Source organism: Tursiops truncatus, chromosome 1 (assembly GCF_011762595.2).
Source record: "Tursiops truncatus isolate mTurTru1 chromosome 1, mTurTru1.mat.Y, whole genome shotgun sequence".
NCBI lineage: Eukaryota > Metazoa > Chordata > Mammalia > Artiodactyla > Delphinidae > Tursiops > Tursiops truncatus.
Window position 1 is genome coordinate 41,101,990 of NC_047034.1, and position 25,688 is coordinate 41,127,677.

Sequence of the window (25,688 nt, forward strand, 5' to 3'; positions counted from 1 at the left end):
AGGACCTTTCACTGCTCTTTCTGACGGTAAACACCCAACCATTCTGAACTTCCTTTTATTTATCTGTAAAATGGGGATTATAATAATAACTTCTTGTAAGTACTACACTCAGGCCAGGGTGAGGTATGAAGATAAAATAATATATTAAGAGAGAAGAGACTATTTCTGTTATATGTCTACTAAAATACTCTGCTAAATGTTTTTCTATCCTTAAAAATTCCCCTTGGATTTTAGGGAGGCAGAGATGTATCTGTGTTTTATGTCATCTAGCTCAGCACCTAATAAAGTGAGATTAAAAAGGAATTTTTTGGAAACATATCCTAGAAGTAGAAATTAAATAGATTTAAAAAGATTATTATTGGGCTTCCCTCGTGGCATAGTGGTTAAGAATCCACCTGCCAATGCAGATGACACGGGTTCAAGTCCTTGTTCAGGAAGATTCCACATGCTGCAGAGCAACTAAGCCCGTGCACCACAACTACTGAGCCTGTGCTCTAGAGCTCGCAAGCCACAACTACTGAGCCCGCATGCCACAACTACTGAAGCCCGCACGCCTGGAGCCTGTGCTCCGCAACAAGAGAAGCCACCGCAATGAGAAGCTTGCACACCGCAATGAAGAGTAGCCCCTGCTCGCCGCAACTAGAGGGAGCCCGCACGCAGCAACAAAGACCCAACACAGCCAAAAATAAATAAATAAAATAAAATAAATTAAAAAAAACATTAAAAAAGAGTAATGTACTTAAAAAAAGATTATTATCATCCTGTCCAGTTGCCACTGTCACCAGTGTTCTCAAATTGTCTCTTTAAAAAATAAAAAGTTGTCTTTTAAAAAAAAAATTAAATACCACCTCTTTAGGCATATTGAAGTTAGTATTTGCTTACTAAACCTAAAAACAAAAAAATTTTTGAAAGCAATTAGGATTGCTGCTTTTAGGAAATTTCACAAAGTGACTGTTTTCCCCGTGTAAAAGACACCTAATTTGTCTATGCAACCTCCCTCACTTGTTACCCTGCTCTCTTCCTCCTTTCTCTCTTTTCTGCTCTTTCTCTTTGCTTCCAACCAACATGCTAGGCACTGTGAATATAAAGACGAATAAGGCATATTTCCTGTTCTCAAGGAGCTTCTTGTCTAGTGATGCTGAGCTGCACTAGGACTTGAAATATCAAAAATGTAACTCAGTAACTCTGGTAATCATGACATTTGGTTAACCAGGATATTTATTGTCTACTCATGGGGATGATAAATGTTTCCTATATATTCTAACGGATTTTTTTACAACAAAAAGGTCTGCTTTGAGGGTATAATAAGGCTTTGTGTGTCCTATCATCCTTTGCAGCATCACCATTTTAATATAAGGATTAATAAAGCATTGCTTTCTGGTTGTAAATGCCAAATGGAGATGTCTTTAAGTTTATCTAGTCTAATGTTTTACTGATAGGGAAAAACTAAGACCAATGGGTGGAAAGTTAGGATTATTCTTTATTGTATGTGGTACTGAAATATCCCTTCCTTATTCACTGATCTTTTTTGGACTTTTTTTTGTGGCGAACAGACTAAGTTTTCCACATCACAGATGTTCAGATGTTAAAAAATATTTTCTTTCTTCTGTAAATGATCTCTTTTCTAGGCTTACACAATCTCAGTTCTAATAATTATTGGTTATATGACAGAGTTTCTTAATTTTTCACCATTATTGGCAATTCTGATTGAACTTGAATTTGCCAATCCCTCTTAACATACCTAGTATATGTTTATAAAGTAACATTAAAGGACTATAGTTTTATGATGAGAGAAAATGACTTACGTTCCTTCCCTCTATTGTTACATTTGTTTTAGTCCCCTCCTTCTAAATTACTCTTGAGCCTTCTGGGGTAAATATAAGGCTGTGATTGATTGTTGGCTCAGTTAGCCATTTGTTACAAAGTTTCATTACAGCTGTACAGTTCTGAATTGCATTGTTGCTCTAGAAACTATATCAGCTCATTAATTTTTCTTTGTAAAATTTTGTTTTCAATGTTACGACTTATTTACTTGCGACTATTTTCTTGATTTTTATTTTCTTCATTTTTGATTTGATTATTTTTTTATTTTACATTCCAGACAAATAGAAACTTCCTCCTTTCATCTTTCCATTCTCTGATTTATGATAAATTTAGTTCCTTTGGCCTGACATTTGCTTCAGCAGGCAGTCTTCCTTCAAGCACCTCCCTGATTGATGTATAATCTTTGATATCTTCCATTAGCCTCCAGGATCACTAAGTTCAAGGCCCCCTTGGAACCTAAGGAGCCCTGCCGAGGAGCTGAAGGCCTTCAGAGTCCTTGGGGTGATTGACAAGGTAATTCTTCAGTGTCTCTTCAAGAGTTCAGTCATAAATCGATGCATGCTGACATTATGTCTTTGAAGCTTTGGATCTTAAGGATATGAAACAAAAGGAGAAAATGACTCAAATGCATCTGCACTTTAAAATAACAAAAGAGAAGAGAAAAAGCTTTTATCTAAGCAATTCATGTAAGGTCATGCAAAATATACTTGTGTTAAAGGAGAAGGTGCTTATTTGTTGGCATTTAGTCTAGTAAGGGGTTTGGTTTTATAAACCTGTTATAGTTATAAAAACTAGTGAGTCAGTAGTTGTTCAACATTAACTGGTATAGTCAATCTAATGGTCAAATAAAATGACATTCTCCTAATAAGTACCATTTCTTGAGTACCTGCTATGTATCAAACCATGTATTAGGCATTTATATAATATAAACAATGTATTAATCCTATCCAACCTGTTATTCCCATGTTGGTGTAAAAGCAATGCTTAGAACAGTTTAAGTAACTTGCCCAGAAATCACATAGCTATTTAGGGTGGTACTGAAATTCAAATGTAAATCGTTGTGACACCAAAAGCTGTGCTTTTTCCAATACACTAAACCCCCTTTTGCACACACACATTTTTATATTTGGAATAAAAGTACTGTGATAACAGAGGTCTCTGCCATTGAGTTTCCCCAAATTTGGTGACATCTCAGATATGCCAGACATTAACAGTACTGAGCCTGTCAGAGAGTTTACAAATGTAATTAAAAAATCATATACAGTAAACCGTGTTTTACATATATTTGGTCAACCACCACTTTACCTTTCAAAGTGAAAGAAAATATCTTAATATTAGTTATAAATTAATCTTTTTTATGTTAACCATGTTTTATGAAGCACCTTAGTGTTTGTTTATAACTTCATGTTCATTGAGTACTTCTTGTGTTCTAAAGTATGAATGTGAGTCCATACTAAAATTGAACAATATGCAGGATATTTCAGGTAATTTGAACAGTAACTAATAAGAGTTTGAGGTATTTCAAAATAAACAGTAGGTTGGATATTACATGAAGCTGTCAGGTCTTATTAAATTCTTATAAGCATCATTTTTCTCAAATAGATTTATTTGACTGAATTTTGAAGTTAAAGAATTCTAAGCAGTAGGACTTTTGAGCCTGAAATATTTCCTTAACCATGTTTTTCCTAGCCTTTCCAGTTTAGAGAACATTCTATTTGAGAATACAGAGGAGTAAAATAGCAATTAAATAGTTCTTGGATTAATGAAAGGTTCTTGGATTTCTGTGCAGGAAAATATACTTTTTTGATGTACAGTGTCTCCTCCTTCTCTTAAATCTGTTTATTTTGACAAAGTATGACCTTTCATTGCTCTGCTCTAATCATGAGTAGTCACCTTTAAGTCCTGATAATAGCTATGAGTCTCACATGTATCCAAATAAGGATGTTGACAGTAGAAGAATTCCTAAATTCTGTGCTGAGGCATAATTCATTACTGTCTTTGTTCTGTTAACCTGGGGAGTATGTTGGTATTTAGAAGGGGACATTTTAACTTTTCTAAGTAGAAACAAGGAAATATGAACTTGGGAATTAATAAGCTTTACAAATAATCTTTAAAAATTTGTATACCAGTCTCTCCTTTGTAAAAACATGAATAGGTAGATTTTTTAAAAGTTTGAATTTTTTTTAAATTGGAGTATAATTGCTTTACAATTTTGTGTTTTGAGTTTTTTTTAAGATAAATTCCTCCCCACTGTAATGAGGGATACCTAAAATTTGGGTTTTAGAAACTTGAAGTTTGGAAGAGAAGTGTTATATCAATTCAAACAGGTAGAAAATACACTGGATACATTAATCTCACCTGTACCGCTCTGATTCTGTTTCATTAATATGTTCTTCATGAGTTATTTTGAGTGTTATTATCTAATAGCTCAGGAAAATAAAATTTGCCTAGGAATAGAATTTTATAGACTTTTATATATAAAGTAAATAAAGCAGATTTGTTCATTAATATCTAGCCTGTAAGCTCCATGAAAATAAGATCGTGTCTTGTTCAGCTGTATAATCTCATAGCACCTAGAATCATGCCTGGCACATAATGGATGATTAATAAACATTTGTTGAATGAATGAAATTGAGACTTAGATAACTTTAAATATATCATATATAGAGTGACACCTACTGGTGTAATGTGAGACTGCTACCTAGTATCATGGTTCAAGACACTCAGATGTCTTTACCCAGAGGCACAGTAATTGCAATGCTGTATCTTGGTCTAGAATTCAGAGGGGTGTAAGTGACTTTCTGTTCTTTAATTGGGATTAGAAAATCTTTCATTAGTATATATATGGGACAAGGAACTTAAGCTCTTGGAATATCAATAAGCTGGTGTGCATTCAGGAGCAAGAATGATAAGGCTAGTGAAGGCCCTCAAAATTGTATCATACAAAGAAGAGCTGAAAAATGAGGTTAACCTAATAAAAACGTGTGGTCTTCATATTTTTGAGGGCTATACAGGATAGAGTGAATATATAATGTTCTGTTCAGATCTTGAGGGTAAAAGGGGTTATTAAGTATGCCAGAGCAATAGATGCAAACCTAGGACATCTTAGGAAAAATAGGGCATCTGTCTTTCCTGGGAGAAAGACAGTGAGGGATAAGACTTTTTTGTTCATATACCCCAAAGGATACAACTAGAAGTAAGTGAGTACAGATTTTTAAGTTTTGGGCTAATGATTAGAGATACCTTTCAAGAATTAGGATTGACCAAAGGTGGATTGGATTCCTTCACATCTTATTTGTTTCTTGTCATTAGAAGTACTCAAGTAAAGGCTGAAGGATCATTGATGAGGATGTTGTACAAGGAATCAAGTATTGGATGGATTTTTATGTTAGATAACTTTTAAAGGTTTCTTTTAGCCCTCAGACTCATTTACACATAGTCTTCATGTAGTAATGGCTAGGGAAAGTAGAAATTAGTGAAATACAGTACTCAGATAAGAAGGATGGGATTGCTATTGTTTTCATATAAGTTTGTGCATGTATGGATGCAAAATTTTGTGTTTCTGTGTGTGAGGTATGAATATATAGAGTATGTATATGTTTGTGTGTAGAAGGATGGTTTATATATAGGTAGTTTGCAGTTGAATTAGGAGTTTGGATTGGTAGTTTGATTGCTAATAGATGCCCAAGTGCTGGGAGAGTTTCTGAGAAAGTTCACTATTATATAGCTTATCTATAAAAAGAATAAAGGAATCCATAATCTAGTAATGTACTAATGTCAGTTTCCTGGTTTTGATATTGTGCTATAGGTATATAAGATGTCACCATCAGGAGAAGCTGGGTGAACGGTACATGGGACTCTGTTATTTTTGCAACTTCTTGTGAGTTTTAAACAGAGTTAAAAAAAAAAAAGGCTAGGAGGAACAGTGACTTGAACATCAGAGTAAAAATACCAAGATGTGATCCCTTCATGTCCAGTTAACTCTTCTGGTTTGTGTGTAGCTGGAGAGTCATTCTGCATGTGGTGTGTGTATGGTGTTTACAAGGTCAACCAGTGAGGATGGTATGGTTGGATTGCCGAAATACATTGCCACTCCTTGAAAAACAGCTTCAGTGGGATGCTTTATAAATCACTGTTATAAGAGATGCCACATAGTGTAAACCTAAAACTATTACTTCAAGTGCCTTGGCATTTTGTAATTGAGATAGCTTCCCAACTTTATCTGATGCTTGCTAGGTAGAATTCTTGGGTTGGCTTGCTATTGGGAAAAATTTTACTAACTTAGATGAAATGCACCAATTTGTAGAAAAGTGTAGACTATAACCTAATATGAAATGGAAAATTTGAATAGCCCTATAACTATTAAGGGAATTGAATTTACAATAAAAAAATTCCTAAAATGAAATCTTGGGGCTCAACTGGTTTCACTGGAGAATTCTACCAAAATTTTAAAGAATTGACACTGATTCTTTATATTCTTTTCAGATAATGGAAGAAGGTGGATCAGTTTCCAGTTCATTTTATGAGGCTAATATTGTCCTAATACCAAAATCAAAGACAGTACAAAAAAGAAAATTATAGGCCAATATTCACAGATACAGAAATCCTCAACAAAATATTAGCAAATAGAAATCAGCAGTATGTAAAAGGAATTATGTCCCATGACCAAGTGGGGTTGATTTCAGGGATGCCAGGTTGGTTCAGTGTTTGAAAATCAATCAGTGTAATCCATCCGCCTTAACAAGAGGAAAAATTGTATGAGTGTACCAATTGATGCAGAAAAAACATTCGAAAAATTCAACACCGATTCATGATTTAAAAAATAATCTCTCTAAAAACTAGGAATAGAGTGGAACTTCCTCAACTTGGTTAAGAATATCGATAAAAATTTCACAGCTAATACCATAGTTAGTGATGAATGACTGAATGCTTTACCCTAAAGTTGGGAACAAGGCATATTCTTAGCACATCTATTAAACATAGTACTGGAAGTTCTAGATAGTACTACTAGGCAAGATCAAGAAATAAAAGGCATATGAATTGGAAAGAAAGCAAACAGTTGACCCTATTTGAAGGAGACATGATGTTCTACACATATAAAAACATGGAATCTATCAAAAAACTAGAACTAATAAGTGAATTCATTAAGGTTGCAAGATATAAAATCAGCTTACAAAAATGTTATATTTCTATATAGTAACAGTGAACACATAGAAACTGGAAGTAAAAATACAATATCATTTACAATCACTCCAAAAATCTTGAACTACTTAGGTGTTAATATAACAAAATATGTACAAGACTTTTATGCTGTAAAGTACAAAACTGATGAAAAAAATCAAAGGTCTAAATAATTGGAGAAACGTGCATTGTTTTTGGCTTAGAAGACTCAACATAGAAATGATGGAAATGATGTAAATTCTCCCCAAATCAATACACAATTTTAACACAGTTTCTGTCAAATTCTAGTTTTTTTTGTAGACATAGGCCAACTTACTTTAAAATTTACTTGGGAAAGTATAGGAACTATAATAGCTAAACCAGCTTTGAAAAAAGAATAAGTGGGTACAATTTACTTGATTTCAAGACCATATAGCTATATAGTAATCAAGACAGTATAGTATTGGTGTAGGGAGAGACACATAAATCAATGGAGTAGAATAGAGAATGCAGTAATAGCCCCACAAATGCAGCCAGCTGACTTTTAACAAAGGTACAAAAGCAGACCTTGTAGGAAGAATCATCTTTTTAATAAATAATGCTGGAACAGTTGCATGTCTATTGGCAAAAAAATGAACCTTAACTTATACCTCATACATTATACAAAAATTAGCTCCAAATGGATCATACATGTAAATGTGAAATGTGAAACTATGTAACTTCTCAAAGTAAACAGAGGAAAAAATCTTCCGTAGCTAAGCCTTGGTTTATAGAGGTCTTAGACGTGACACTGAAAGCATGATTCATAAAAGGAAAAATTGATAAGTTGATTTTATCAAGACTAAAAACTTTTGGTCTGTGAAAAACCCATTAAGAGAATGAAAAGACAGGCTACAGACTAGGAGAACTTATTTGCCAACCACATATATGACAAAGGACTCATCTAGAATCTATAAAGAATTCTTGAAAGGCAGCGTTAAAAAACCCAAACAATACAACCAGAAAATTAACAAAAGATACAAAAAGCCATTTCACCAGATTAAACGATGGCAAATTAGCATATGACAAGATGTTCAACATCACCTGTGATTAGCAAAATGCAAAATAAGATCATGATGAGGCATCACTATACACCTATTAGAAAACTTTATTTGTATTAGCCCCAAACTGGAAACAACCAAACTGTCTCACAATAAGTGAACAGTTAAACTGTGGTGCATCAATAACATGTAATATTACTCAGCAATAAAAAGGAATGAACTACTGATACATCAGCTGGGATGGATCTCAAGGGCATTATGCTGAATAAAAAAGTCAATCTTGAGTCAGGTCTACCCCACCAGTCTCTCCTATCAGGGAACTTGCACAAGCCTCTTAGATAGCCTCATCCACCAGAGAGCAGACAGCAGAAGCAAGAAGAGCTACAATCCTGCAGCCTGTGGAACAAAAACCACATTCACAGAAAGAGAGACAAGATGAAAACGCAGAGGGCTATGTACCAGCTGAAGGAACAAGATAAAACCCCAGGAAAACAACTAAATGAAGTGGAGATATGCAACCTTCCAGAAAAAGAATTCAGAATAATGATAGTGAAAATGATCCAGGACCTCGGAAAAAGAATGGAGGCAAAGATTGAGAAGATGTAAGAAATGTTTAACATAGACCTAGAAGAATTAAAGAACAAACAAACAGAGATGAACAATAAAATAACTGAAATGAAAACTACACTAGAAGGAATCAATAGCAGAATAACTGAGGCAGAAGAACGGATAAGTGACCTGGAAGACAGAATGGTGGAATTCACTGCTGCAGAACAGAATAAAGAAAAAAGAATGAAACTAAATGAAGACAGCCTAAGAGACCTCTGGGACAACATTAAATGCAACAACATTCGCATTATAGGGGTCCCAGAAGGAGTACAGAGAGAGAAAGGACCGGAGAAAATACTTGAAGAGATTATACTTGAAAACTTCCCTAACATGGGAAAGGAAATAGCCACCCAAGTCCAGGAAGTGCAGCGAGTCCCATACAGGATAAACCCAAGGAGAAACACGCCAAGACACATAGTAATCAAACTGGCAAAAGTTAAAGACAAAGAAAAATTATTGAAAGCAGCAAGGGAAAAGTGACAAATAACATACAAGGGAGCTCCCATAAGGTTAACAATTGATTTCTCAGCAGAAACTCTACAAGCCAGAACGGAGTGGCATGATATACTTAAAGTGATGAAAGGGAAGAACCTACAACCAAGATTACTCTACCCAGCAAGGATCTCCTTCAGATCGATGGAGAAATCAGAAGCTTTACAGACAAGGCAAAGCTCAGAGAATTCAGCACCACCAAACCAGCTCTACAACAAATGCTAAAGGAGCTTCTCTAAGTGAGAAACACAAGAGAAGAAAAGGACCTACAAAAACAAACCGAAAACAATTAAGAAATGGTCATAGGAACATACATATTGGTAATTACCTTAAACGTGAATGGATTAAATGCTCCAACCAAAAGACACAGGCTTGCTGAATGGATACAAAAACAAGACCCATATATATGCTGTCTACAAGCGACCCACTTCAGACCTAGGGACACATACAGACTGAAAGTGAGGGGATGGAAAAAGATATTGCATGCAAATGGAAATCAAAAGAAAGCTGGAGTAGCAATACTCATATCAGGTAAAATACACTTTAAAATAAAGAATGTTACAAGAGACAAGGAAGGACACTACGTAATGATCAAGGGATCAATCTAAGAAGAAGATATAACAATTATAAATATGTATGCACCAGCATAGGAGCACCTCAATACATAAGGCAACTGCTAACAGTTCTAAAAGAGGAAATTGACAGTAACACAGTAATAGTGGGGGACTTCAACACCTCACTTACACCAATGGACAAATCATCCAAAATGAAAATAAATAAGGAAACAGAAGCTTTAAATGACACAATAGACTAGATAGATTTAATTGATATTTATAGGACATTCCATCCAGAAACAAAAGATTACACTTTCTTCTCAAGTGTGCACAGAACATTCTCCAGGATAGATCACGTCTTGGGTCACAAATCAAGCCACAGTAAATTTAAGAAAATTGAAATCATATCAAACATCTTTTCTGACCACCATGCTATGAGATTAGAAGTGAATTACAGGGAAAAAAACATAAGAAACACAAACACATGGAGGCTAAACAATACGTTACTAAATAACCAAGAGATCACTGAAGAAATCAAAGAGGAAATAAAAAAATACCTACAGACAAATGACAATGAAAACACGATGATGCAAAACCTATGGGATACAGCAAAAGCAGTTCTAAGAGGGAAATTTTTAGCTATAAAAGCCTACCTCAAGAAACAAGAAAAATCTCAAGTAAACAATCTAACCTTACACCTAGAGGAAGCAGAGAAAGAAGAACAAACAAAACCCAAAGTTAGCAGAAGGAAAGAAGTCGAAGATCAGAGCAGAAATAAATGAAATAGAAACAAAACAGTAGTAAAGATCAATAAAACTAAAAGCTGGTTCTTTGAGAAGATAAACAATATTGATAAACCATTAGCCAAACTCATCAAGAAAAAGAGGGAGAGGACTCAAATCAATAAAATTCGAAATGAAAAAGGAGAAGTTACAACAGACACCGCAGAAATACAAATCATCTTGAGACTACTACAAACAACTCTATGCCAATAAAATGGACAACCTGGAAGAAACGGACAAATTCTTAGAAAGGTATAACCTTCCAAGACTGAACCAGGAAGAAATACAAAATATGAACAGACCAATCACAAGTAATGAAATTGAAACTGTGATTAAAAATTTTCCAACAAACAAAAGTCCAGGACCAGATGGCTTTGCAGGTGAATTCTATCAAACATTTAGAGAAGAGTTAACACCCATCCTTCTCAAAGTCTTCCAAAACATTGTGGAGGAAGGAACACTCCCAAACTCATTCTTTGAGGCCACCATCACCCTGATACCAAAACCAGACAAAGATACTACAAAGAAGAAAATTACAGACCAATATCACGGATGAACTTAGGTGCAAAAATCCTCAACAAAATACTAGCAAGCAGAATCCAACAACACATTAAAAGGATCACACACCATGATCATGTGGGATTTATCCCAGGGATGCAAGGATTCTTCAATATACGTAAATCAGTCTATGTGGTAAACCATATTAACAAATTGAAGAAGAAAAACCACATGATCATCTCAATAGATGCAGAAAAAGCTTTTAACAAAATTCAACACCCATTTATGATAAAAACTCTACAGAAAGTGGGCATAGAGGGAACCCACCCCAACATAATAAAGGCCATATATGACAAACCCACAGCAAACATCATTCTCAATGGTGAAAAACTGAAAGCATTTCCTCTAAGATCAGGAACAAGACAAGGATATCCACTTTCACCACTGTTATTCAGCACAGTTTTGGAAGTCCTAGCCATGGCAATCAGAGAAGAAAAAGAAATAAAAGGAATACAAATTGAAAAAGAGAAAGTAAAACTGTCACTGTTTGCAGATGACATGATACTATACATAGAGAATCCTAAAGATGCCACCAGAAAACTACTAGAGCTAATCAATGAATTTGGTAAAGTTGCAGGATACAAAATTAATGCACAGAAATCTCTTACATTCCTATACACTAATGATGAAAAATCTGAAAGAGAAATTAAGGAAACACTCCCATTTACCACTGCAACAAAAACAATACAATACCTAGGAATAAACCTACCTAGAGAGACAAAGACCTGTATGCAGAAAACTATAAGACACTGATGAAAGAAATTAAAGATGATACCAACAGATGGAGAGATATACCATGTTCTTGGATTGGAAGAAAATGACTATATTGTGAAAATGACTATACTACTCAAAAGCAATCTACAGATTCATTGCAATCCCTATCAAATTACCAATGGCATTTTTTATAGAACTAGAACAAAAAATCTTAAAATTTGTTTGGAGGCACAAAAGACCTTGAATAGCCAAAGCAGTCTTGAGGGAAAAAAACAGAGCTGGAGGAATGAGACTCCCTGACTTCAGACTATACTGCAAAGCTACAGTAATCAAGACAAGATGGTATTGGCACAAAAACAGAAACATAAATCAGTGGAACAAGATAGAAAACCTTGAGATAAACCCACCCACCTCTGGTCAACTAATCTATGACAAAGGAGGCAAGGATATGCAATGGAGAAAAGACAGTCTCTTCAGTAAGTGGTACTGGGAAAACTGGACAGCTACATGTAAAAGAATGAAATTAGAACACTCCCAAAGACCATACACAAAAATAAACTCAAAATGGATTAAACACCTAAATGTAAGACTGGACACTATAAAACTCTTAGAGGAAAACATAGGAAGAACACTCTTTGACATAAATCACAGCAAGATATTTTTTGATCCACGTCCTAGAGTAATGGAAATAAAAACAAAAATAAACAAATGGGACCTAGTGAAACTTAAAAAGCTTGTGCACAGCAAAGGAAACCATTAACAAGACGAAAAGACAACCCTCAGAATGAGAGAAAATATTTGCAAAGGAATCAACGGACAAATGATTAATCTCCAAAATATAGAAACAGCTCATGCAGCTCAATATTAAAAAAACAAACAACCCAATCTAAAAATGGGCAGAAGACCTAAATAGACATTTCTTCAAAGAAGACATACAGATGGCCAAGAAGCACATGAAAAGCTGCTCAACATCACTAATTATTAGAGAAATGCAGATCAAAACTACAATGAGGTATCACCTCACACCGGTTAGAATGGGCATCATCAGAAAATCTACAAACAACAAATGCTGGAGAGGGTGTGGAGAAAAGGGAACCCTCTTGTACTGTTGGTGGGAATGTAAATTGATACAGCCACTATGGAGAACAGTATTGAGGTTCCTTAAGAAACTAAAAATAGAATTACCATATGATCCAGCCATCCCACTACTGGGCATATACCCAGAGAAAACCATAATTGAAAAAGACACATGCACCCCAATGTTCACTGCAGCACTATTTACAATAGCCGGGTCATGGAAGCAACCTAAATGCCCATCGACAGTTGAATGGATAAAGAAGAAGTGGTACATATATACAGTGGAGTATTACTCAGCCATAAAAAGGAAAGAAGTTGGGCTTCCCTGGTGGCGCAGTGGTTGAGAATCTGCCTGCCAATGCAGGGGACACGGGTTTGAGCCCTGGTCTGGGAAGATCCCACGTGCCATGGAGCAGCTAGGCCCGTGATCCACAACTACTGAGCCTGTGCCTCTGGAGCCTTTGCTCCGCAACAGGAGAGGCCACAATAGTGTAGAGGCCTGCACACCGCAGTGAAGAGTGACCCCCGCTTGCCGCAACTGGAGAAAGCCCTCGCACAGAAAGGAAGACCCAACACAGCCAGAAATAAATAAAATAAAGAATTATTAAAAAAAAAAAAAAAAAGGAAAGAAATTGTGTCATTTGTAGAGACCTGGATGGATCTAGAGAGTGTCATACAGAGTGAAGTTAAGTCAGAAAGAGAAAAACAAATATCGTATGTTAGCGCATATATGTGGATCCTAGAAAAATGGTACAGATGAACTGGTTTGCAGGCCAGAATTGAGTCACAGATGTAGAGAACAAACGTATGGACACCAAGGGGAGAAAGCATGGGGGCTGGGGTTGTGGGGTGAATTGGGCGATTGGGATTGACATGTATACACTGATGTGTATAAAATTGATGGCTAATAAGGACCCGCTGTATAAAAAAATAAAATAAAATTCAAATATAAAAAAAAATGAATCTCAAATATATGTTTTATGATTCCATTTATATATCATTCTTAAAGTCACAAAATTATATTTTTCCTACTTTATTCATTTCCCATATTTCATTTATTTACAAATCCAGGTAATATAGGATAAAGACATTTAAAAAACTACTAATAAACTAGATAAGGATTAATAATTATTGCTATAATTTATTGATTTCATATTACGACAAAAGTGAGATAATCCAATATGCTTTCATATTGTTTTTGACAAATTTATTATTATTCTGTTGCAACCTTTAAGAAATCACTGCTGTGAATATTATTTATAGTAAATGTAGAGTAATTTTCACATATATAAGACAACAATACACTTTACTACTATATTTTTAGTATATAGTTCAAATATATAGTATATTATAAAAATAGAGTAACAATTCTCAAATTAGAACCTGCAAATACAATATAATCATAGTTTCAGTATATTATAGTATATTCAGCAGTACTATATATAGATGTAGATATATTTATAATGAAGTAATTCATCACAATGGTTTTGTGTGTAGCATAGTATTAATAATGTCGCTATTGAAACCTGTGTTTATAAATACTTAAAAATCACTGTAGTCCTTTTTTGCTTTTGGTCTGCCATGAAAGGATCTTGGAAGGCACCACTCCATCCTAACAACAAGTAAAAAGCTAAACAAACTGAAAAACTAAGAACTCTTCTGACATCTACCAGAGAAGTAAAGTCATAGGGCCAATAGCTGCCCCCCACATTGGAGAGACAGACATCAGATACAGAGAATCACAGGTTACTGAAGCAGAAACCCATCAGCATAAACCTCTGTGGGAAGTAGTCCCAGGGTATAAAACTGGACTGTAACTGACAAATTGGCAGAGATCCAATAGGGACAAGTTTGAGAGTTAAAAATTCCATGGGGTGTACCCTTACTTTTGTGAGTTTTGTCTCCTGGAGCTCTACCAGGTTCTCACAGTGAATATTGGAGAAAAATCCCTTCAGTCTTCCTGAAAGGGGAAGGGGAAAAGTATACATTTTGAAATAAGCCAGAACATTCTATTCTTATTAGAGCCTAACTGACTTGGCAGGAGGGAAATGCCAAACTCCAGTTTGGCTCTAGCTTTGTGTGTAGGGGAAGGGAAATACCCAACTCCAGTCCCCTGTAGCCATCTGGTTCCATCTAGGGCTGAGGAAAAGCTGATAGACACTTGTGAAATTCATAGTCCAGGGCCACAGGCTCACTAAAAGACTAAGACATAATCATAGGACTATAGAATTCCTCCCCTCTCCTGTCATCTTACCACCACATTACTAAAAAAGTGTTAACTGGAGTTGCTTTCACTCAGTATATCATGTACAGATTTCAACAAAAAATTACAAGGCATACTAGATGGCAAAAACCCATAGTTTGAAGAGACAGAGCAAGAATCAGAACCAGACTCAGATACGGAGGAATGTTGGCATTATCAGGTCATGAATTTAAAAACAACTATGACTAATATACTGTATGTTCTAATAGAAAAAGTAGACAACATGCAAGAACAGATGGATAATGTTTGCAGAGAGAAAGAATTTTATTCTAAGAAAGAATAGGAAAGAGAACTAGAGGTAAAAAATACTATACAGAAATGAAGGGTGCTTTTGATTGGCTCATTAGTAGACTGACAGGTCCGAGGAAAGAATCTCTGAACTTGAGAATATGTAAATGGAAACTTGAAACTGAAAAGCAAAGGGAAAAAACACTAAAAAAAAAAAATAGAACAGGATACCCAAGAACTGTGGTATAACTATAAAGGGCATAATATAAGCATAATGGGAATACTGGAAAGAGAAAAAAACAGCTTGTTCAAAATATTAATAGAAACAATGTATCCAATTATGTATAGTTATGTATGTATATATATATGCTTATGTGTACTTCTGTATAAGTGAAATGAATGACAATGATACCAAGGATGAGAGAGATGGATTAAGAATATTTTGCTATTATAAGGTACTTGTACTACCTGAGAAGCAGTATAATTTTATTTGAAAGTGGAGTTAGATTAGTTGTAAATGTATATCGCAAACTCTAGGGCAAGCCCTAAAGTAAAAAAAGATTTATAATTTATTTGCTAAAATGGAGAAAAAATGGAATCATATAAAATGATCAATTAAAGCCACAAATGGTAGAAGAAGAGTGGGAGGAGAAAAATAGGAAAAATAAGCAGGGCAATTAATAGAAGTAAATAATCATAAAGATCAATGGTCTAAATGTATCATTTAAAAGACAGAACTTGTCAGAGTAGATTAAAAAACAAGACCCAACTATATGTTATCTATAAGAGAGTCATTTTAAAAGACACATTAGATTAAAGGTAAAAGGTTAGGGAAAGATTTACCATGTTTACACAAATCAAAAGAAAGCAGGAATAACTATAGTAATTTCAGACAGTGCTGACTTCAGAGCAAGGTAAATTATTAGAAATTATCAGAAGCATTACATAATGATAAAAGGATCAGTTATCCAAGAAGATATAACAGTCCTTAATGTGTACGTGCCTAATAATTGAGCATCAAAATACGTGAGGCAAAAAACTGATAGAACTACAAGGAGAAATAGGTAAATCTATTATAGTTGGAGTCTTCAACATCAGAAATGGACAGATCCAGTAGGCAGAAAATCATTAAGGACATAGTTGAACTCAGCAGCACTATCAATCAACATAATTGGACATAATCAACACTTACAGACTTCTTCATGCAACAATAGCATAAAATATATTCTTCTCAAGCTCACATGGAACATTCACCAAGGTAGATCACGACCACATTCTGGATCATAAAACACACGTTAACAACTTTAAAAGAGTAGAATTCTTACAATATCTGCTCTTAGACCACATGGAATTAAATTAGAAATCAGTAAAAGAAAGATAACTAGAAAATTCCCAAATACTTGGAGATTATACAACATACTTCTAAATAACACATAGGCCAAATAAAAAATCTGAAGATAAATTTCAAAATATTTTGAACTCAATGAAAAGGAAAAAATTATCAAACTTTGTGAGATGCAGTGAAAGTGGTGCTTAGAAGGAAGTTATAGCATTGAATGCATATATTAAAATTGAAGAAAGATCTAAAATCAGTCATCTAAGTTTCCATCCTAGGAAATGAGGAAAAGAAGAGCAAATTAAATACAAAGTAAGTAGAAGAAAAGAATAAAAATTAGGGCAGAAATCATAGGAGTTGAAAACAGGAAATCAGTAGAGAAAATTAACAAAACTGAAAGCTGATTCTTTGAAAAGATAAATAAAATCAATAAGCCTTTATCTAGGCTAACTAAGAAAGAAAGAGAGATGACACAAATTTCTAAGATCAGAAATGAAAGAGTGGACATCACTACACACATGGACATAAAAAGGGTATTAAAGGAATACTGTGAACAGCTCTGTGCACACAAAATTGATAATCTAGATGAAAAGGACCAATTCCTTGGAAGACATAGTCTGCTGAAACTCACACAAGAAATATACAATCTGAGCAGGCCTACATCTATTAAAGAAATTGAACCAATAATTAATAAGCTTCTAAAACAGAAAGCATCAGGCCAAATGGGTTCACTGGTGAGTTCCACCAAACATTTAGGGAAGACATTGTACCAATTCTCTATAATTTCTTCCAGAAGATAGAAGTGGAGGGAATTCTTCCTAACTCAATCTCGGAGGCCAGTGCTATCCTAACACCAAAACTAAGGATATTACTAGAAATGAAAACTGTAGACCAGTATCTCTCATGACCATAGATACAAAAATCCTAATCAAAATACTAGGCAATTGAATCTAATAATGTATAGAAAGAGCTATACACTATGACCAAGTGAGATTTATCCCATGTGTGTAAGGATGGTTTAACATTTGAAAGTCAGTTAATGCATATCAGAAGGCTAAAGAAGAAATCACATCATCATATCAATTGACTCTGAAAAAGCATTTGACATAATTCAATACCCATTCATGATTAAAAACTCTCAGCAAATTAGGAATAGAGGAAAACTTCCTCAACTTGATTAAGAACATTTACAAAACTCCTATAGTTTGCATCATCCTTAATAGTGAGAAACTTTAATTTTCCTGCTAAGATCATGAACAAGGCAAGGATGTCCTCTCTCATCTCTCCTTTTCAACATCCTACTGGAAGTTCTCACTACTGCAATAAGACAAGAAAAGAAAATAAAAATACGAAAATTGGAAAGGAAGAAAGAAAACTTTGTTTAAGGTGACATGATTGTCTATATAAAGAAAGCACAAAAAATCTACTGAAACTAATAAACGATTATAGGAACGCTGCAGGATACATGGTTAACGTATAAAAGCCAATCACTTTCTTATATACCAGCAGTGAATAAGGGGAATTTAAATTAAAAACACAATATGACTTACATCAGCACTTCCAAAAAAATGGAATACTTAGATAGAAATCTAACAAAATATGTACAACATTATATGAGGAAAACTATAAAACTCTAATGAAAAAATTAAAGAAGAACTAAATAAATGGAGAGATATTCCATGTTCATGGATAGGATGCCTCATTATTGTCAAGATGTCAGTTCTTCCCAGCTTGATTTATACTTTCAGTGCAATCCCAGTCAAAATCACAGCAAGTTATTTTGTGGATGTTGAGAAAATGACTGTAAATTTTTTACAGAGGAACAGAAGTCCCAGAAAATCTAACACAATATTGAAGGAAAAGAACAAACTCAGAGAACTAATTCTACCTGAATTCAAGACTTACTATAAAGCTACAGAAATGAAGACAGTGTGGGATTGGTGAAAGAACAGACAGATCAATGGAACAGAATAGAGAGTTCAGAAATAGATCTACATGAATATAGTCTAGTGGTCTTTGATAAAGGAGTAAAGGCAATACCATGGAGAAAAGATAGTTGCTTCAACAAGTGGTACTGGAACACCACATCCAATGGACATTCACATGAACAAAGGGGACCTAGACCCAGACTTTACATCATTCAAAAAAATTAACTCAAAATGGATCATAGACATAAATGAAAACACAAAGTTATAAAACTCCTGGAAGACAACATAGGAGAAAATCTAGATGACCTTGGGCATGGCAGTGACTTTTTAGATATAACCAAAGGCATGATCCAGGAAAGAAATAATTGGTAAGCTGGACTTCATTAAAATTAAAAACTTCTGCTCTGTGAAAGACACTGTCAAGATAATGAAGACAAGTTGTAGACTGGGAAAAATATTTGTAAAAGACATATATCATAAGGAATGTTACCTGGAATATACAAAGAGCTCTTAAAACCTAACAATAAGAAAATGCACAACCCAATTACAAAATGGGCTAAAGACCTTAACAGGAACCTCACCAAAGAAGATACACATACATATGGCAAATAAGCATATGAGAAGATGCTCCACATCATAGGTCATCAGGGAAGTGCAAACTAAAACAACAATGAGATACCACCACCTATCTATTAGACTGGCCAAAATCTGGAACACTGACAACACCAAATGCTGGGGAGGATGTGGAATAATAGGAACTCTCATTCATTGCTGGTTGGGAGTGCAAAATGGTACAGCCACTTTGGAAGACAATTTGATAGTTTCTTACCAAACTAAACATATTTTTACTATATAATCCAGAAGTCATGCTCATTAGTTTTTTACCCAAATGAGTTGAAAACTTATATCTACACAAACATCTACATGTGTATATTTATAACAGCTTTATTCATCATTTCCAAAACTTGGAAGCAACCAAGATGTCCTTCAGGAGATGAATGGATAAATAAACTGTGGTACATCTAGACAATGGAAAATTATTCAGCGCTTAACAGAAATGAGCTATCAAGCCATGAAGATGTGGAGGAAACTTAAATGTATGTCACTAAGTGAAAGATTCCAATCTGAAAAAGGTACATACTGTGTGATTGCAACTATATGACATTCTGGAAAAGGCAAAAAATTATGGAGAGAGTAAAATGATCAGTGATTGCAAGGAATTAGGAGGAGGGAGGAGGGATGAATAGGCAGAGACAGAATTTTGGGGGGCAGTGAAACTATTTTGCATGATGATATTATGGTGGGTACGTGTTGTACATTTGTCAAAAACCATTGAATGTACAGCACCACGAGTGAACTCTAATATAAATTGTGGACTTTGGTGTGTCAGTGTAGGTTCATCAGTTTCAACAAATGTACTACTGGTGCAAGATGATCATAGTAGAGGAGGCTGTGGGTGTTTGGGGACAGGAGGTATATGGGAACTCTGTACTTTCTGCTTAATTTTGTTGTGAACCAAAAACTGCTTCAAGAAGATAAGGAATAGTAAACAATAGAGCTAGATTGTGCAGATAACATTAATAACCACAAACTTAATTTAAGCGAATGTAGTTTACCCATAGTTTTTATATAAGGAATAAAAATAGGCTGTGATTATAATTAATAATATCTTTAAGGAACCACATCTAGTATACCTGATTTTTTAAAACAAGGGACAACCACATGTTTGATACACACACACATGAGTTTTAGTTATGTTTCATAATGTTCAGTGTTGCAATATCTTATTCTGTCTCTATTGTTGAAATTCACATCTTAATTATAATTAAGAGTATAAAATGAATTCTATACTTGTAAAACCCTTTATCTGTGACATTAATGTTAATATATTGGACTAATAGAGTATTTTTGTTCCAAAGAAGTCAAATTCTTTTTGTATTCAAAGTATGATTGTATAATGTATAATATATTTGTATGGTCAGTTTTATAATAGGAGAACCTAAGTAATTTCAAAATAAAGGGACAAGTTTCATTTTACCTCCTAATGGCTTGGGGTATACAATCTCAGGGTTAGAAAGAACTTTAAGGTCATCTGACCCACTGAATTACAGATCTTGTGGCCCATCTGTAGTGCCCCGTTGAATGGTATTTCAGCTTCAGGGCCTTTAATTAATTAATTAATTTATTATTTTTTTCAGGGCCTTTTATTTATTAATTTAACAAACTTGTTTTGAATGCCACCATGTAGCAGGCACTGTGTTAGGTGCTATATAAGACATGGTTCTTCTCTTTAGTCTAGCAGGAGAGATATAGGTCAGTATGTAAATTCTAAAACAGGATGGAAGGGACTGTAAAGAAGTGTGAATAAAGACAGAGCTACTTAATGTCTCAAAGTCAGTCATTCCATTTTACACAATTGAAACTCCTAGAAAATCCTTTTTTCTCTTGAGCCAAATACTTTAGTCCTTAGTACTGCCCTTCTCCAATAACCAGTTTTTAGCTTTTTCAACACAGTGTGTTGTCTTTCCAATTGGTAGTGTTTTATGTTTGTTTATTCTAGTTTTAGTTTGCTTAAATTTGGCCTAAATTTCAATCTGTTGAAATATCTTTGGACTTTCCATGTACAAATTTTTGGTTTTCTCTTAGAGTTAATAAATTGCCTCATTTTCCCCCATTTGCTTATTTTTTTCTCTGTCCCTATCATTATTTATTACTAAACTCTCTGATAAAACTTGAAAACGTCTCAATGCAGTCAGACACCTGAAATAGTACATTAGATCAGTGGTTTTCTCAGAGTCTTTTCTCTTGGATTCCTTCCTTGTTCTGATTACGTATGGATTGGTTTGTTCTCTTGGCCTTCTCCATAGCTTTCCTCACCACACTTCCACTTCTTGTAACTGTGGGAATTCTCTTCATCAGTCTTTGTTGGGTTGGCCAAAAAGTTTGTTTGGGTTTTTCCATAAAAAACCCAAACAAACTTTTTGGCCAACCCAATATATTGCATTCCAATTCCCGACCCATTTTTTTTCTTCCTCCCTTTCTCTTGCTGGAGGCCTATAGGCTCTTCTCCCTATTCTAAAATTTTACAATGATTTGTTTGGTGGGATTTTTTTTTTTTCATTTGTTGAGCTGGGCATTTGGTGACCTTCAATTTGTGTAATAATCCAGATGTTTTATTAGGAGACCTAATAATGTCAGTATTTATATGCCTTAACTTTTAGGCTATTTGGTTTTCTTAGAAAAGAACCTTTAAATCTCTTACCAAGGGATCTCGTATTGGACCAACCAGCATTCTGGGAGCCCAGTGGTTGAAGGAGGACTGATGTCCTCATCAATTTGGCATTTAGGTTTTCATATACTGCCTCTGTTTTCAGTAGCACTCGTCAATCCCTCCTTTAGCTGTCTGTAGTATCTGATTCATTCTGTTTTCTGTCTTCTGAAACTTTTCCATCTTTTCTCATCTCCTCTCTTATTTTCTTTGTAGTCATTATTGTATAACTTTAAACATTTCTTTACTGTTATTTAATGCAGTTTCTCTAGGGGATAGTGATCTGTATTTCAGAGAATGTTAAATTTAACACATTGTGCAGTCCTCTCAGCTTCATGGCATCCATAATTTTGATCAGCATGTCTTTGTTGACCTTTTTCAAGTTGTTACCAAATTTTTTTCAACAAAATAGGACAAAGAATCCTGCAGATGATATATAGCTAGAGAATAATTATTTCAGGTTGACCCAATACCTCCTGGGTACTGCTAGTTACAACTAAGCCATCTTTCCTTCAGCTGTTTCACATCAAAATTTAGGCATCCCAAGTTATTGTAAGTTTAAAGATATACACTATTCTCTTTATCCCCCTTTTAAGACATACTGTTATTTGCCTCTAGTCTCATTTTCCTCTGGTTCATTATCAACACTGTTGCCAGAATAATTCATAAAACTGATACTTTAGGAAAGTGATTTTTCAAAAACGAATAACTCTCTTGCTTAAAAGTCTTTAATACCTTCACATAGAATTTTAGGATAATGTTCACATTTCTTAGCTAAGCCTACAAAGACCATTCCCAGACCACCTCAACATGCTGTCTTGGTTACAGCCCTGTGGAACTTGTAAGATACACAAGGTGTCATGTTTTACACCCCTCTACCTGGAGTGACTTTACCTTTCCTTCCTCACTTAATTTGTCTCATTCTTAATTATTGTCTTCTTTTGGAAGGCTCCCTTGCTTACTTACCTCTACGGTCTAATGTAAATATCTTTTGCTGTGTCCTTTTAATGCCTTGAACCTATCTGTCATAGCATTCATCCATATTGTATGGTAGTTCTTGATATTATTTCTATGCCTCCTCCAACAAGCCTTCATATGCCTCAAATACCAAGTATTTTCCTCCTTCTTTCCTAAAAATTAACATTTTTATATATTTTTGTACAGTATTCACAGACATCTATTAGATAGAAAAGATAGTCTAAATCCTGTGCAGAAGATATGTGTCTTTGGAGAATAAGCCTCTATAACATGTCAAACACCAGCTTGGTGACTATATCTTATTTAATTTTGTATTTTTAACATTTAGCATAGTGACTTAAAAACAGCAGATACTCAATATATATGTATTGGAAAAAATGAATGAATGAATGAATGATACCTCTTTACTCACATTATCTTAAAAAAGGTAGGGACCATTTATTCTAATTGGCCTGCCTCCTCACCATTTCTCTCCAGGTCTTTTCCATTTCTATTTTCTCATTTATTCATTCATTCATTCAGCAAATATTTGTTGAGCTCCTGCTATATGTCAAGTGTGATAATAGCCACTGGAGATACAATGGTGAATAAAACACCTAATCTCTACCCTCTCAGAGTTTATAATTCAGTGGGAAATAGCAGTTACAATACAGTGTGAAACTGCTTTGGGTGAAGGAAGTACACTAGGGCATTGTGAGAACATGTAGGAGGGGTGCCTAGCTTGGGGCTCTCCAGAGGCTTCTTAGAAGCAAAACAAAGACATGAGGAATGAGTAGGATTTAGCTCCTAGAATAGAGTTTCAGGCTAAAGGAATTGTGGGACACTCAGCGCATGCTTTCCTTCTAGCTTCTTCAACTCTTTGAATTCTTCCTTTTTTCCTTCCTGCCCACCTATGTTTAGTCCATTCTTCGAGACTTAGCTGAAAGCTTATCTCTGCCTTAACTGTAATACTCATCTTTCCTTTCTTTGAATTAACACAACTTAGCATTCAGTTGTGTATTATTTTAGCTTGTATGCCTTTAGTTGCCTTAAATATCTTGTTAACCTTTCCTAGAGGGCAGAAACTATAACTTATCCTTCTTTATTTTCTCTGATAATGCCTAACTAAATACAGTGCTGTCCATGCAGTAAGGATTTAACAAATGCTTGCTGAATAGTTATAAAGGGGACAAAAATAGATACATGTGTTTTAAGATTTCAAATACTCTGTGAGTCTGTACCTCAAAATATACTACACGTTCAGGATCAGAGCAAGAAGAGTAGTTTTGAAAACTGTCAAAACATTCATCCTCCTCCCTTTTTCACCCTCTCTCACAGAATACACCTGTAGATTGTTGGCCGGGAAATTGTTGCAGTCGATGAAATTATCAGTTTGAGAATGAGTGTTGTGTCTTTGTGTTTCATATACACTTTAAAATATTTTGGAATTTTTTAGAACATTAACACATTGTATTCTTCTACTAAATAAAATTTCTGGTCATATTAAAACATTGTTAAATTTTGACCAGTACCAGAATTTCAACTCCATCTGCTACAAAAGTGCAAAACTCATTTAAAACACTTAAAAATAATAACATTTAAAGCTTTCTTGCCCTTGAAGCATTTTCTTCCGAATTGGAATCAGGCTATCTCTGACATTGGCAACTTAGTTGGATATGTATTGATTGACTTGAAGATGTAGCCTCTGTGTCCGTCTGTTATCCTTATAAGATAGCATTTACTGAGTACACACTGCACCAATTTTGAACACTATATGAAACCTATGTGGACATATTTGCTGCTCTTTAGGGACTTATTTCAGTTTCCAGGGCCTATAAATTTATTTGAGCATACTTATGGAACACACTTAGCAGCAGAATGAAAATATTAAACCAGAGTATGAATGGACATAGTTTATATCAGCACCAGAGTATTAGGTGTTTCTAGCAAATGCAAATAAGAAGGATCTAAAGCTAAATACAGCAGACTATACTTATAATTGAATTAATTTTCATCTAAATTTAACAGTGTCAAGTCATTATCCCAAGTGAAGTTCAGAATTCAAACCAAAGAGAACAAATGGTTTCATTATGGTATTGAATGACATAAACTGAATTTGGGCCTATAAACCCAGAACTTCAGAGTTTTTACCTCTCTTTAGCATAATCTCTTTGTGGCCTTGGGCAAGTTGCTTTGCAAAAACAGAAAACAGACAAACAAAATGAGGATGACAAAGGTGTAGAGATCTAGCTTTTAAAGCATTTGGATCTGAGAAGAGCCTCCTGAGTGGATGTTTTTCCTAGCTCTTCAGCATTTCTGTTTTAAACTCGATTTCTCTGTTTTTTATATTCTGCCTTCTGCTATATTTATATCCTATTTTCTTACAAAGACACACCATGTCCTTTGGAAGCATGTTTTATGAAGTAATAGATGTGTAGGCCTAGGATTTGAAAAATTATACAAAGTAAAACTTTTTTCATATATGTAAAAAAGACATTTCTGTGATAGGTTTATTGTTCACTAAATCATTAACCTCACATCCTAGTATGAAACATCATTGAGGAATGGCTCACATTCATTGACATTTGGGTAACAGGAATATGAGATTTAAAATTCATATTTGTGGTTGAAATAATTACTCCCTGGATTATTTTCTGGAGAATCACATGTATTTTGCATTGCCCTAAGGCAGGACTAGATTTAGCTATTCGCCTAAGGATAAATAATCCAGGTGTTGGCCAAGTGACTTTTAGAGAAACTTTTTTTTTTTTTTTTGACGTGGACCATTTTTAAAGTTTTTATTGAATTTGTTACAATATCGCTTCTGTTTTTATGTTTTGGTTTTTTGGCCACAAGGCATGTGAGAGCTCAGCTCCCCAACCAGGGATTGAACCTGCA

General features: G+C 34.6%; 1 protein-coding gene across 7 annotated transcripts in view; it reads left to right on the forward strand.

Moving 5' to 3' along the window:
* RPS6KC1 (ribosomal protein S6 kinase C1) overlaps nt 1-25,688 on the forward strand; it is a 217,607-nt gene that overhangs the window by 133,932 nt on the left and 57,987 nt on the right. For all 7 annotated transcript variants that reach the window (XM_019918312.3, XM_019918311.3, XM_019918315.3 and 4 more), the window contains one exon: nt 2,245-2,337. In XM_019918312.3, the coding sequence (XP_019773871.1) occupies nt 2,245-2,337 (93 nt within the window). The remainder of the gene's footprint in view (nt 1-2,244; nt 2,338-25,688) is intronic.